Raw genomic sequence first — 15,867 nt, forward strand, 5'->3', positions numbered from 1 at the left:
CTGGTTCTATCGATATTCAATGTTTACCTTTTACCTGCATACCCCTGGCCTCGCAACTCGCATGTTGTCTCCCCCCCCCCCTTTTTTTTTTCCAGTGTTGCGATATGTGCGCGCACACACACTCGCACACATCGCTCACTTAAATTGTCATTGTATTATTTCCCCCGGTTCCCCAAAGACAAATGAAGTTCATGTTGTATGCACAGAGCTGCGTCCGGGTTTTCCCGTTGTTTGCTTTCAGCGGTTACATCAGATAAACATGGTAGCACAAGGAGTCGTGGGGCGGGAAGGGTCACTCTCCTCACCACCCTCACCATTCTCTCATTTCTCTTTACTTTTACGCCCTCTCGTTCTCTCTCTCTCTCTCTCTTATTTCCACCCCCCTGCCTCTCTCCTCGTTAATTTTCAAACGGTCGTGCCCTTAGCCAGTGTTTGCATTTATGAACAATTAATTTATGATACCCCCGTTGATCAGTGGGCAGAGAATGTCATTAACAAATTGGTCAGCCAGCCTCCACGCTATTTGCCTGGTATTGGAATATCGACGCTACTCCCGGACTCATCTTAAATGCCCTCTTCCCCTCCTCGCCATCTAGACTGGTCCTGTTAACGATATTTGTATGTACATATGATATGTTCATGATACTAAACAGGGCCGGTTCTATAGATTGCGGGGCCCTATGCGAAACGGATTGCGCGGGGCCCAGTCTGAATAAGGATAAGGATAATAAGTGAAAATTAAGATTTTGTATAAGAAACTAAATTCGTCTTTGCATTTTATTCATACCTTACTAAATACAAAATCGCTGTCAAATTAATTTTACGAGCCATCTACATTAGATAATAGTTTCCCAACAAAAGGCCGATAAACATTCAGATCTGCCTTTTAGATTTAGGATCGACTAGCAAAATATCGCTTTTTTTTTTTTTAAAAGAGGTCAAGATAGATTTCGATCTATATTTATTTGCCATTGACTATCAAAGTAAATAAATTATTGGAACTTCTTGTTTTGGTTAAAATTCGCCTTATTAGTTGGCCTCCTTCAGTCGTAGAACGACTATGGTTCATCTCAAATACTTCTTCATGTGGCTGTGGGAGCCCTATTTTGGTGTTTGTTTACGATTGGTCAATGAGGTCCATTCTTCAATCGGGTGAGGCGAGGTCACGTGGTACTTATAGTTATGTCTTAGATGGAAATCTCTAATAGAAAGATGTGGAATGGATCTCATTCACCAATCGTAAATAAACACATTTAGCCACGTCATAATATTGATAAAATAATGAAAAATACGTATCACGTGACAGCCACTATGGATTACATAATTTGTATATATAGAATCACGTGGCTAAATGTTTGTTTACGATTGGTGAATGAGGTTCATTGTGCTTGATTTTTTGTTTTCGTGCTAAACATTAAACATTGAGACCTTTTGATTTTCAATTCGCTGTCCGTTGTCTTTCTCTTGCTTTGTACATTTTGTGCGCAAATCTTTCTTATATTTACCTGTGGAGCTTTGTCGACACTCTTTTCTCCTTACAACTTTTTATTGTTGTGGTCGAAAGGTCAGCGTAGGTCAGATACCTTGCCATCATTCGAATGTCTCTAAGCATGCGCCTAACGGAATACTATGACTAGCATTAACGGAAGAAGTACCTTATGTCTATGTTGGCCTTGGTGTCATGGGCAGATAACTCAGCACCTGTAGTAGTTCCCCGTTTGACCCGATCGTCATTCTGAGAATGTTATTTGATAGTTTGGGTCTCAACTCCATATGTATGAGTGCCTGATTTTATGTGTGTGTGTGTGTGCATGTGCAAATGGGAAGAAAGTTAGCTCAATTTAAATGTTGTTTTTTTAAAGTTAATGTTTTCCTTTTCGAAATATTCAAATTTTGCAAACCAACAAAAAAAAAAAAAAATAAAAAAATTCATCAACACTTAATCTATTATATAGATTGAATTGGTAATTTTTATAGCATTAGTGAGATATATCCATTTTTTTTTTCAAGAGAGAGAGGGAACACGTAATGGTACTTTGGAACACTGTCATAAAAAAAAAAAAAGGATTCAAAATAGCATTTAAAAGAGAAATCTTGATAGATGTTTAAAAGTTCTACAATTTGGAGTGCGTGTATGTGTCGGGAGCGCTTTGTGAAGCGAGTCTTTCCAGATCAAGTCAAAAGTCTATGTTGGAGAAATTACGATGCGCCGTTAAAAAAAAAAGGGGGGAGGGGTGTCCAGAGAGTGAAAGAAAGAGAGAGAGAAGGAAAGAGAGAGAGAGTGGGCCGTGACATTTCATTGTAGCAGTTACACTGATTCACGGGCTGAGAAAAATTATGTTAAAATGAGGTCCTTTTATTAAAATAAAAAAAAAACAACAAAAAAAAACAATAAAATTAATTAATTAAAAAAAGAAGGGGCGTTGCTGCCAGCCGCCTAGTTTACATATGCCTAAGGCCGGCCCTGGAGGTGCGGTGGCTGAGCGGTAAAGTCCACCCAGCTCTAATGGGTACCCAACATTGGTTGGGGAAAAGTCAAGGCTGTTGGTCGATGTGCTGGCCACATGACACCCTCGTTGACCGCTGGCCACTGAATCAGATGACCTTTACATCATCTGCCTTATAGAAAAGAAGGTCTGAAAGGGGAACTTTACTTTACTTTACTTTACTAAGGCCGGCCCTGATTGCATACATAGAAATGTAATTGAAAAACGCATAGAACTATATTGATGCAGCGATTTATACACATGTTTATTCTGGTATATTTTGCTTCCGTGGAGTTTGGGAAGGGGGGGGGGGATAAAGATTGTTTGTGATTTGACTATTTTCAAACATTTGGAGCTTCAAAGGGAAGTTTTCCTCACTAGATATCCACAATGTCAGACAAATCTGCAGTTCACTTTTTTTTTTTTTTTTTTTTTTGTGGCCACTTTTGATCTAACACAAATAAACGAAAAAAGTTTTGATCTACAAAGTTAGTAGAATTTAAAAAAATAAACAAAAACATTTTTCTTGATTCCCTAAAGCGAAATGTTGTAAAGGAAAAGGTGGGGGGGGGGGTCAGTGGGAAAGAGGTCAAGGTTGCATTAGATGCAAGATTCAGATATGTTTAATCTGGCTTTCAAAAGTTCATACGCGACCTTCTTGCACCCTACCCCCCTTTTATCCGCCATTAAAGAGAAGGGAATATATAAAAAAAAAAATGCGCCTCGAACTTATCCTGTATTTCCTCCCCTCGGCACCGGCTCGTTCGTTCTAAGCACTGGCTGCATTTGATCCCGGTCTCCTCTCAAGGGTATTGAATTCTCCAGAGGAACACCTACAAACCAGATGTGGGCCAAGCAATGCTCGTGTACAGCAACTTTTGGACTTGTTCTGATGGGAAACATCTTTAACGGTGGCGGGTAGGGGACGGTTCGGGGGGGGGGGGGGTGGAGTAGCCCAGAGCGCCAGACAATAATGTGTTCTACTTGTTGCTAAGTATCTTGTGTTTTAAATTTAACTGTTTTATTTTATTTTTTGTCATACACCTTGACTATCCATCGCTCATATCGTTCAATCAATAAATCCACTACCTATACCGATATGAAGAATTAGTGGTCAAGCGACAAAGCGCGTTACTCGTTTGAGAGTTCGAATCTATTTTGTACCAGAAACTGTTGACTCTGTGGTTTTCATTTCTATAAAGAAATGAGTTTTTTTGTTAATTTAATCTAGGTTTTCATATATATATATATATATATATATATATATATATTTCAAAAGGGATGATCGTCGAGTTATTCAGCACCATAGACACAAGTCACGTGGTCATTGTCACATGATCACGTGGTCATGTTTGCAAGGCCACTGGGCACTGCGCTGGGGTCACTGCCACTTGTGCCGTTAGACCTTAGGATGATGACACGTCGTCTACTGTGTGAACTGTTCCAGAACAGCTGAAAAAGTTTTACTTTGTTTATCTCGGTTGATCCTCGCGGAGGATTGCAGCTTCTCTCTCTCTCTCGCGTTGTTGGCCTGTGATCACGCTCATAATAATAGTGCCAACAATCCGCGGGGAAGTGAATGCGCTATAAACGTAGGTCGTTATGTAGCATTCAGAACAAAGGGTTTTTTTTTTTCGCTGCTTTGATGTCGTCTATTAAACTTCGGAGGCTGGAGAGCGGCGCGCACGTGATGGCTGACAATAGAAATGACATTTCGTTGCAAGGGGCTATCACATTGTCATTGTCAAGTAGAAACAAGGACCTTGTGGGAGGGGGACCTTGTTGGAGGAACGTATGTGTGTGTTGTGTGTGTGTGTATTCGCGTTCTCCTACGGTATGAGACAATAGTACACTGACATCATATTAGGAAATCTGTTTTTAAGAGAATACATTTGTGCGTGTGTGATTGTGTGTGTGTATGCGTGCGATTGTGTGTGTATGCGTGTGATTGCAAGAGAGCACGAGAGAAGGGAAGGGGAAACAAGGAAGTTTAAAAAACAAAACTAACTTGACCAAATGAATACAACAAACTGATTCTGTTTACGAAACAAAATTCTATTTTTAGCTTTCCTGTCTAGATTGTGTGTTCCCTTTATTTATTATTCGTTCAATACGGTTAGCTATGAAGTAAGCCTCGTTTTCACAACGAATGCGCGCGAACAGAGTTGAGCAGAAGTGAGGAGACAAGACCGCATATTGTGTTGAGAGATTTCAGCTTATGATAGCTGCATGCAACAGCAACTGCTCAACATACACCCTGATATATATAGCTCCTCCTTCGTGATCGAAGATGCACACATTATTCAATCCTATGGACTCGTAGATGACTGTAAAGTCCAATCCTCGCTTTAAAAAGCCGGCCGCATACGTGACATGGGTATGTATGGCCAGTTGCAGATAGGCCTGCTTCTTCTCTCAGCTTTCTGTTTGGTTCGGCGCTCTTTCGCCCTGGCCACTCTTCTTGCTTCAAATCTCGAGACTCCGAGACTCACAGCTTCACACCGTGAGGAGCGATCGAGAACTAGTGCTTCCCAGCCGTGAATGTCAATATCGCACTAAACATACGCCCATGATACCAAACGAGCGACGCCTGTCTTCCAGCCATTAATAACAACATTAAGTTTATGGAAATTATCAAGATTATGATAAAAAAAAAACAACTCAAAAACTCGAACGTTGAGTGTGACAAAACAAAAATTTGAGTCATCATGCAAAACAAGCAAAATAAAAAAAAAAAACTTAACTTTTTGAAAACACTACCATATTTCTCAATACCCTTAGTTTTAAATCCCTTTTTCTATATCAAGAAAATTGATTAACAAGACTGATTGGTTAATTTTTTTTTTATTGATTCGCGTGTTGTCGTGGACTATGAATAATTGTGCAAAAGTTTCAGCTTGATTTAAAAACGGAAGTGGGAGAAAAAAAAACGTGTACAAAATGTGTACCAGACAGACGGAGAGAGTTAATACAAGTTTTGTAACGACACTTCAGTACATGTACCAGACGTGTACAGGTAGGACCTATGTTACGTGCGCAGCTTAGTGTGCATGTGGAATGGTGCGAATGTGTGTTGAAAGGGGGAGAGAAGATGGAATCCGGAAATGGAGGAATCTAATCAAAGTTACTATTAATTGTAACTCAAGATTAAAGTCTACCATATATGATTCTATTATTGTATCATTAAAAGTCCCATCTGTGGGAAGCGTGGCCGAGATGCTAAGTGCGCTCGAACTTGGCTTGGCTTGGCTACCTAGAAGGGGGCTCGAGGTTCCACTCCCGACTCGGGCAGAGTCGGGAGTGTTTACCGAGCGCCTAAAGGCAGCACGGAAAACCAACTCCTAGATACCCCCTCCCCCCCAACTGGTCCACAAATGAGATTGGACCAAAAGCGCCCTGAGCATGCTATAAGCATACAAGTAGCGCTATATAAAAGCTATAATAATAATAATAATAATCTGTACGTAACAACGTAATAGTGTGATTTGTGATAGATCTTGATCTTGTAGTTGTGTGATGGCTGTCTGACTTCGACAGATTACTCCAGGAGATGTTTGAGTTTCTTGTACGGACGTATTAGATGCGTTTGAACTACAACCTACACATTTAACAAGATGGAAGGACCTAGTCCAGACCATTAGATACTTGAATAATGTTTAATGCATGAAGGCCACAGCCGAGTCTCTGTCCGTAATAAGATGTTTACCACCTTCAATTCCTAACACCAACGGACTAATAACAACATACATAAACTAGAACACAGTAATCCGTGACGTCACTGAATGTCGCGTTCAAAGTCCGTCAACTATGGTGCGTCTCTATAGTAACTAAGTGTCTAACAGTAACCCATGACACTCAATGCTTATGGTTCTTAAAAGTAATGAGCTCCTAACAGTCTTTATTAGTTATGAGTCCCACCCCACCCCCCCTCGTCATGGTTGCTAGGCCACCGAAAGGGGCACTAATTCAGTGTGAGCTTATAGCAGGATCTATAGGGAAAATGGTGTGTAGTTCGCTTCTAAGGCCCACGGTTAACTATAGTGTCATGTGGCCAGCACACGGATCATTCATTTTCTACAGCTAATATCCAAGTATCCATTACATCACAAGGTCTGAAATGGATTCTTTAAAAAAAAAATAAATGTGAAGCGGAATAGATGAAACGAAGCAGGAAAAAAAAATTCCCGATTCCTCCCCCATGTCCATCTCCCCTTCCCTTGACGTCAACAGCCTGGGTGCTTACATCCACGACGTCTAGAGTAGCGGTATCATTCTTTAATTAGCCGCCACTAGTGAATCACCTTCGCTTGGGATACCGTGTAGCGCAGGGGTTCTCAACCTGTGGGTCGCGACCCCCTTGGGGGTCGATTGACCATTTGCCAGGGGTCGCCTAAGACCATCGAAAATATGGATAATATTTTGCCTATTCTTCTATTGCTGTATGTGTGTGTGGGAGGGGGGGGAATCGCAGCACAGTGGGGGATTATAAAAAGGGGTCGAGAACCACTGATGTAGCGGGAATATTAGTCTTGCATAGAGTCAATAAAACTCGTGGCTTGAAAGAGACGGGGCGGAAAGGAGGGGGGGGGGCGATACGTGCGAGTGCGAGCTGTCAACAAGTTCAGCAAGTGTCCGCGCGCGAGTTAGTTGAAGGTCAGGGGTCGCGGGGTTACACTAATAGTTTTCCATCTCGTCTGGTATTGTATTACTAACTCAGTTCACAGCTTCACAAAATGGGATTTTTTTTTTTTGTTATACTTTAAAGAACAGTCACTCCTTTTGTTTTTGTTGGGTATCTGGGGCTATTTATGTGTTATGAACTGTTCTAGAGTACTGTCCCTTGGTTGTAAACATAGTTGCAAGACTTTTTGTGCTCTAAACTTAAAACAGAGTTATTTAGAATGGGTCTCCATTATGTAGTACAGCATACGTAGGCTCAAAGTTTGTGCAGATTGTGGGCCTCGACGAATACCTTGCCGCCACTATTTTTATTTATTTACTATGTTACCTGGCGTATTGCTCATGGCAGCACTTCGTCGCCCTTTATATGACAGTGTTTTGTTTTGTGGGGGTTTTATTTTGTTAATTTAAAAAAAAAAAAAAAAATTTTAAACCGTGTCGTCGGGTCACCTTGACCTACTCATATTTCTGCGTTGAGCACGTCTTATCTTATATAATACAGACGTTACGTTAAAAAAAGAAGATGATTACGTCCTACGCGTCATGCATTTAGTCATGCACATTAACCAATGACCTAAATTCTGCTGAGTGAAATGTCAACTAGATCTAGACCTAAGGAAGTCTAACTACTAGAGTTTTTCTAACACTCAAGTTTTAGTCTCGGGTCCTTCTCGGCACTGTGTCACTAGACTCCCAACAGTGCATTTCTCTCCCCGCGCCCCCAGGCACCCCCTCCCTATTATCTACCTACAATAGGTGCCCCGTGTAAATTCTACACTGTTTTCACCCGAGGGGGGCTGTGGTTCACAAGGGCGCAGTTTCAAACGGTGGCTTCTGTTTTCTTTCTTTTTTTTTTTTTTTATTCATATTTTTTCCCCCTTATTGTAGCCACAGTGTTCTCAAGCAGCCAGGTCGTGGCTCATGGGTTTCGTGTCTTGTGTAGTCCTTGCGTGCGTGCGTGCATTTGTTTGACTGTAGAATTGTGCAAGCATTCCGCACGAAAAAAAAATAAATTCCCAACCGTAGAACAGAAATGGGAAGGGTAGACTAGTAAAGATGACCTCACACAGTATTATGTGGCAGGAGGCGGGCTACGCTTTGAAGTTTAGAGTCTGAACTCTTTGCAGAGGTTCTCAAAATGATGCCATAGAGGCGTCTGTAACATTTATGTTGTAGATTGTGTTGCATATGTACCTCTCCTATACGGCAGCAAACATGAGCCATATATAGGTTAGTGTTAGGCTGTACATATGTACCTCCTTCATACGGTCGCAAACATGAGCCATATATAGGTTAGTGTTGGGCTGTACACATGTACCTGCTTCATACGGTCGCAAACATGAGCCATATATAGGTTAGTGTTAGGCTGTACATATGTACCTCCCCCATACCGCAGCAAACATGAGCCATATATAGGTTAGTGTTAGGCTGTACACACGTACCTCCCCCATACGGTCGCAAACATGAGCCATATATAGGTTAGTGTTGGGCTGTACACATGTACCTCCCCCATACGGTAGCAAACATGAGCCATATATAGGTTAGTGTTGGGCTGTACATATGTACCTCCCCCATACGGTCGCAACATGAGACATATATAGGTTAGTGTTGGGCTGTACACACGTACCTCCCCCATACGGTCGCAAACATGAGACATATATAGGTTAGTGTTGGGCTGTACACATGTACCTCCCCCATACAGTTGCAAACATGAGCCATATATAGGTTAGTGTTGGGCTGTACACATGTACCTCCTTCATACGGTCGCAAACATGAGACATATATAGGTTAGTATTGGGCTGTACATATGTTCCTCCCCCATACGCCAGCAAACATGAGACATATATAGGTTAGTGTTGGGCTGTACACATGTACCTCCCCCATACGGTAGCAAACATGAGCCATATATAGGTTAGTGTTGGGCTGTACACAAAGTCTAGGTGAAAAGAAAACTGACGTAGTAAAAACAAAAATAGTTATACCTTCGTTATTCTGTGAAGATCTTTGTTAAAATTGTAAGTCGTAAGAGTGAATGAATAGTTTGACCCACTTCAAAGTGTTACTTCATCAATTCATGCTAAATTTCAACAATAGGCTTTGAGGCTACTACACACAAATTGATGACGTAGTAGCTTTCTTATTAACTGATTGTTAATGCTTCACGGCTTTTTATACTTAAGCATTACTCCATAATTTGGTAATTATAGTCGCTAAAACTGAATGTACAATTTGGAACTGAGAGTACTTCCACTATTTAATAATAACAGTAAAAGTGATAATAATAATAATAATAATTTCTTTATAACATGAAAGGTATTTATCTTATAATATTGCCTATAACATTTCAAATATTGCAACTATGCAAACGTAATGACTATATAACAGACTCACTCAAACATTACATGTGAAGTTGATTTTAAAAAGTCGATTTCAATTCAATGATGTCGATGCCCAATAGGTTTTAGCTTTACATTGACAATGTACTAATAGTTTGATACAGCCACTCCAACATCTGTAGAAAGTATATGTTAAACAATATGTCAGGGGGCGTTCACTTTAAATTCACAATGACCCGCGTGTCTTTTTATGCAACGCATGTGCGTGTGTCAGCTTGTGTTTGAAATTCTATACATAATACATTTTTCTTCTATATGATTATTAATGTGTTGATATTTAAAGTGCTATATATATGTATGTAATTTTTTTTCCATTGTAAAGTTTTAGATTTGACGTTGTGTATAAATGCGATAATTTTAGTCTTTATAATGTGCCTATAATGACATAGTTATCAGATGTATGTTAAAAAAAATTTAATGTTTGTTTCAGGCCAAGATAATCAAATCGAGGCTGAAGCCAGGATCCAAGATTTCCAGCCTCTGGTGCAGACCAACTGCTCGCGACTTCTCAAGTTTTTCCTCTGCTCTCTGTACGCGCCCATGTGTACCGAGCTTGTGGACGAGACGCTGAACATCCCCGCGTGCCGGTCCATGTGCTTGCAGGTCAAGGCCAAGTGTGAGCCCATTCTCCTGTCCTTCAACTTTAAGTGGCCCGAGATGCTGGCCTGCGACAAGCTCCCAGAGAAATCGGATCCCAGAAACAACCTCTGCATGGCCGCCCCCAACGTCACGGATGAACCCGAACAGGAATCGGGCCACGCGTCCGGGCCCCGGCTTGAAGTTTTGGAGAAGGATCTGGACAAACTAGATATCAATACCATGAATAAAGATTGGAAGTACCTGAAAGACAAATACAAGAATCAAACGCCACAGCCCGCCCTGACGACGGACAAACCAAGAGAGGGCGAACATGGGGCATCTCACAATCCTTGCCCACAGCGATACGTTTACATAGACAACATTCCAAAATCCAACATGACCTGCGCCCCCAGCTGCAAAGTGGATGTGCTGTTTCGCCAGGAGGATAAAGACTTTGCCCAAATTTGGATGATAGTCTGGGCATCCCTCTGCTGCCTGTCCACTCTGTTAACGGTGACCACTTTCGCAGTGGACACATCCAGGTTCAAGTATCCCGAAAGACCGATCATATTTCTGTCCGTCTGTTACTTGATTCAGACATTTGCTTACATCATTCGCATCGCTACCGGGCCAGAATCCGTGTCTTGCGATGTCACCCAAGAAGGAAAGTCTTTCCGAATTCTTGAAGGCCTCGAGAGCACCTGGTGCATCATTGTCTTCCTTCTCTTGTACTTCTTCGGCATGGCCTCCGCGGTCTGGTGGGTAGTCTTGACCATCACCTGGTTTCTCGCCGCTGGGCGAAAGTGGGGTCAAGAGGCCATCGAGGCGCTCTCCAGCTACTTCCATCTGGCAGCGTGGGCCATCCCTGCGGTGAAAACGATCATCATCTTGACCATGAGACGAGTGGACGGCGACGAGCTGACCGGGCTGTGTTATGTGGGCAACCAGGACCCTGACGCCCTCACGGACTTCATCATCGTGCCGCTCATCATCTATTTAATCGCCGGCTTCGTCTTCATCGTCGCAGGGTTCGCCGCGATGTTCCGGATAAGGAACGGCTTGAAACAGGATGGAGGAAACACCAATATCCGGAAGCTGGAGAAGCTGATGGCTAAGATCGGAGTGTTCTCCGTTTTGTATACGGTGCCTGCATCGTGCGTCATTGGGTGTCACTTTTATGAGAGGATCAACTTTAAAAAGTGGCAACAGCAAGCCAAGAGCATGCCTTGCGCCCTGGACTCCCAGGTGACGTCGTCGCCGAAAGGGCACCACGACTGCCTTCTGGAACATTCTATTCCAACATTGGAGCTGTATATGCTGAAACTGTTCATGTCGCTGGCTATCGGGATCACCAGCGGGATGTGGATATGGAGCGGAAAGACAGTGTCCTCGTGGAAGGCGTTCTGTTCCAGGAGGTTCTTTAGGCGGAAGTCGAACAATTTTAACGCGGACTACCATCCTGCTCCGGTGATTCTGCTGAAGAACGGCCAGCCGCACGTGGCGAAGCATGGCAGCCACAGCGGCAGCCACGTGACAACAAAAGTAATTGCTTCCAGGGTGTAACTCATTCCTCCAGGGAGACAGCTCATGGAATTGTTTTACCGTCTGCAAATATAGACATTAAAGAGACAGCTGTTAATTGGTGATTGGATTTTATTTGCTGACCACTCATGGACGTGTGGATTAAGACTTGGTCATCATGAGGATTGTAGATCTTACTGCTTGTCCTTATTAATTCTTGACCACTGAGTTTTTATGTCCACTGTTGGGCTGCTTTGGGACCATACCTTTTGACCATGTAAACCTTTTGTAGCAAAGACTGCCAGAGACATGCATCATTATACCTCAGCTACATTAAGTGAACATCTCTTCCTATAGAATAAGAACTGTACTTGTAGATAATACAAGTATATGTATTTCTACACATCACAGTAAACAAACAAGTGTGTAATTTAAATCACACACTTGTCTGAGTTCGCCCTTACTATAAAATGACTTATTTATAGAGGATGGACACTGGACTCCTTGCTTGATAAACATTGCCCGAAGTGCCCAGTGGTCAATAGGATGCGCCTGCTCAGATGTTAGTGTACATAATGTAGATATAGCCTTAATGTGCCATTGATGCCGATGTCCAATGTGTTTTAGCTTTCATTACAGCCTCGTATTGACATTGTCCCGTTGACTGTACATTATCATATGTAAAACTACAAGAAAATCACTGTATATAGTACATGGTTTATATATGACGTCAAGTGTTCAATAGTTATTTTTAGAACAAATTGTGTTGTACTATTTTGGGAAGGCTGGTGACAAGGGACACAACTTATTTCTCCTTGTGGATGTTTAGTTAATTTTATTTTTTTTTAGCCGGAGTGATGGGTGAGAATATTGTTTTGTTATTTATGGCTGAGTGGTGAAGCGCTTGACTTCCGAACCTGGGGTTCTGGGATCGAAGCACGGTGAAGGCTGGGATTTTTAACCTCAGGGGTCTTTACGTCTGAGTCCAGCCAGCTGTATTGAGTACCAGACATTAGTTAGGGAAAAGTAAAGGCTGTTGGCCGTTGTGCTGACCACATAGTTCCTATGTTAACCGTGGGTCACAAAAACAGATGAACTTTACATCATCTGCCCTATAGATCGCAATCTCTGAAAAGGGGAACTTTGCTTATATATGTCTAGTTGTCGTGCTGGTTAGGCTGTTAAGTGGGATGGAGTTTTTCTCCACTATCATACAATGCATTACCATTTCGCATCATTACATTCTTCTCTCTCTCTCTCTCTCTCTCTCTCTCTCTCTCTCTCTCTCAACACACACACACACACACACTCTCTCTCTCTCTCATTTAAATGAATGAATGGTTTATTTTTTAAATTGATTCGGTACAGTACATAGTTGCAGGGCCGGTCTTAGCGGATGCGGGGCCCTATGCGAAACTGATTGCGCGGTGTCTAGTCTGGGTGGAAATAAGGGTAATAAGTGAAAGATTTTGTATTATTCTTTTCTAAGTACAAAATTGAGATCAAGTTAACTTTATTTTACGAACCTTGCAATATGAAAGCTGACAATGCATTTTTTTTTATCACGCGTAGGATTGGCCTTTTTTCGTAATAAATGAAACCCACAAATGACAATTTTTGTCTATTTTTCAGGATATTTTTTATGAGTTTTCAGGAGATTTTAATAAGTGCAGGACATTTCCAGGAATTTGTCGTATATATTTTGCAATTAATAATTACACATCAGAATTAGCGCGGGGCCTATGAAAGCGCGGGGCCCACTGCGACCGCATAGTTTGCAGTGGCCCTAAGGCCGGCCTTGAATAGTTGCGTAAAATTCAACTTCACATGAGAATAGGTGTGGGGAAAATAAGGTGTTCAAATATTTTTTTTTACCAGAGTTGATATAAGCTTTGTAAAGATTTCTTATTTACATAGTATCGATATTCAAAGTTCAGAGGTCATCTATTTTAGCTCTACGATAAAATGTTAATGAATAATAATTGTAGAATTTTTTTTTCTTTGTTTGTCATTCTAGCATATATCAATTTTTGTTACGATAGAGTGTAATAGATTCAAGGTCTTAATGTACTACATTATGTTACTATTACCATAGTAGTGTCATCAAATTCGGTTTGATTATATTTTTAATGTAGATCTCGCTCTTGTCTAGATGTTAAATGTAGACGTCAGTCCGTCGCAACTTTCCAATGTGTTGCTTCCTTTCAGAAGCAAACATTACCATCTACGATATTACTCTGAGGCCGGGGGGGGGGGGAGTCTCTGACCAGCAAGTTTGATTAATTATGCAATTTAATTGTCTCACGTGACAACATGGGGGGGGGGTGAGCACTGGCGACACCAGGCCATTCATTGATCTACTCTCCCCTGTGATGAAAGGGAGTCATAAATTAACTAGGTTCCGGACAGGAAGGGAAAGATAACTCCTAGATAATGCCCACCCTGTTTACCCCTGGCGATAACGGTTCGTTTTCAATAGTTGTCCCACCCACAAACAGGCGCGTGCAGAATCCTTTCTCTGATTGCACTTACCTTGATAAATTGTTCTCTCCCCCCCCCCCCCCCCACCACAAGTAATTAAGTATTTGAAAGATTACAGGGGGAGGGAGGGAGGATAAGGGAGTGGCTAATTATGTTACAATGTGATCGTGTGTGCCATAAATAACAAAAGCGTACCTCGAGTCAACACTGTCATGCTACACGGGCCAGAGAATAGTCGATTGGATGTCACATCAAAGGGAAGAACAAAGTTTCACAATTATACCCCTAGAGGACCGTGTGTTTTGATTTGTGTCTGTGCGTGCGTGTTTTGGAAGCAGTCATTTTGCGTTTACTGTAAAATAGATAGCAACGTATGAGGTAGGGCGGCACATGTTCAAGTATTGATGTTAGTATTGAAGCATATAGGGTGTCTGCGGTGTGTAGCTGTGTCTTGATGACTGTGTGCTGTGTACCTATGCATTTTAGCGTAATGTAGGTCAAGTGTGCCCAGGTCTTGTTATGCGTGTAGCTGTGTCTTGAGCTCTGTGTTGATACGTGTATCATGAAACGTGTGCGTGTATCTGTAGCCACTAGGCTACACCAAACAAAGCCAGTGTAGCCACTGGCCACACTAAATAAAGTCACTTTAGCCACTAGCTACACTAAAGTCAATGTAACCACTAGCTGGTCTAAATTAACTCAGTGCAGCCACTAGCTGCTGTAAATTAACTTAATGTAGCCTCTAGCTACAAGTCACACAAAGGTTTCAGTGGCAAACACAAGAGGCCAAGGTTTTCAGAACAGAATCTCTCTCTCTACTCTCTACGCCCTTTCTTTTCTTGCGAGCTTCTTTCCAGTGACAGAAGTAAGACTATCAATCCCTGGACATATTCAACTCTAAGCTACATGAATATTAAGTAGATTTATATTTGAAGAAGAGATAGGTCAAGGTCAGGGTTGCTTTTTCCAGCTGTGTGAGTAATGTTCTAGTTTGTTTCACTTCGTGGTGAGCAGACACACATCTGAGCTGTTCCTAAATGTTTTCAAATTGCATTGACTTTTTTTTTGTTCTGTTGATAAGAGAGTGATTCATGACACTTAGTGATTTTATTAAATGAAGAGTTCATTTGCCAGATTATTGATTTTTTTCCCTTCTGTTTTGTATCATGAATAGATAATTGATGGTACAAGGTATTTGTTATGTATTTTTATGTGAATACATTGTCATTGGAGAAATTTTACTTCTGATTTGTTTCTTTTTTTTTTAATGTGCTTATTGTTTCAGTTCCAATTTTTAAGGGTCTAAATGTATTGATGTTTCACATTATACTACTAGAAGTAGAAAGACCATTCTAACTGCATTCAGTGTTGCAAAACGTTGGTGAAGATATAATTGATCATTTGCTAAGATAAAGACACACACAATATATATATATATATATATTGTTACGACCTCGTCCTAATCAGGCCTTCTGTAAACACTGCTAAACACAACACAACACATCAAGAACTTGACAACAAGGCTCCAAATAATCTGGTACTTTAATAAGGGTCAAATCAAACAGCCAACACGACACAATTGGCAACACAATCAACTGCTACAACGTTAGACTGTATATCACTGTACTCAACTCATAAACTCTAATGTCTCTTCCTGGACTCGTACGTTTCACTGGAGGACTGCACCAGGACCGACTTCATGGCTGACTAACAGTCCCGGTCTC

At 41.5% G+C, this 15,867-nt stretch overlaps 1 protein-coding gene across 1 annotated transcript in view; it reads left to right on the forward strand.

Annotated features, from left to right (window-relative positions):
• Positions 1-15,384, forward strand: part of LOC106080186 (frizzled-9-like) — a 33,162-nt gene extending 17,778 nt beyond the window's left edge. The window contains exon 3 of the mRNA XM_056033013.1: positions 9,993-15,384. Coding sequence (XP_055888988.1) covers positions 9,993-11,704 — 1,712 coding nt within the window. The 3' untranslated portion in view covers positions 11,705-15,384. The remainder of the gene's footprint in view (positions 1-9,992) is intronic.
• The last annotated feature ends 483 nt before the right edge of the window (positions 15,385-15,867 follow it).

Source organism: Biomphalaria glabrata, chromosome 6 (assembly GCF_947242115.1).
Source record: "Biomphalaria glabrata chromosome 6, xgBioGlab47.1, whole genome shotgun sequence".
Classification (NCBI taxonomy): Eukaryota; Metazoa; Mollusca; class Gastropoda; family Planorbidae; genus Biomphalaria; species Biomphalaria glabrata.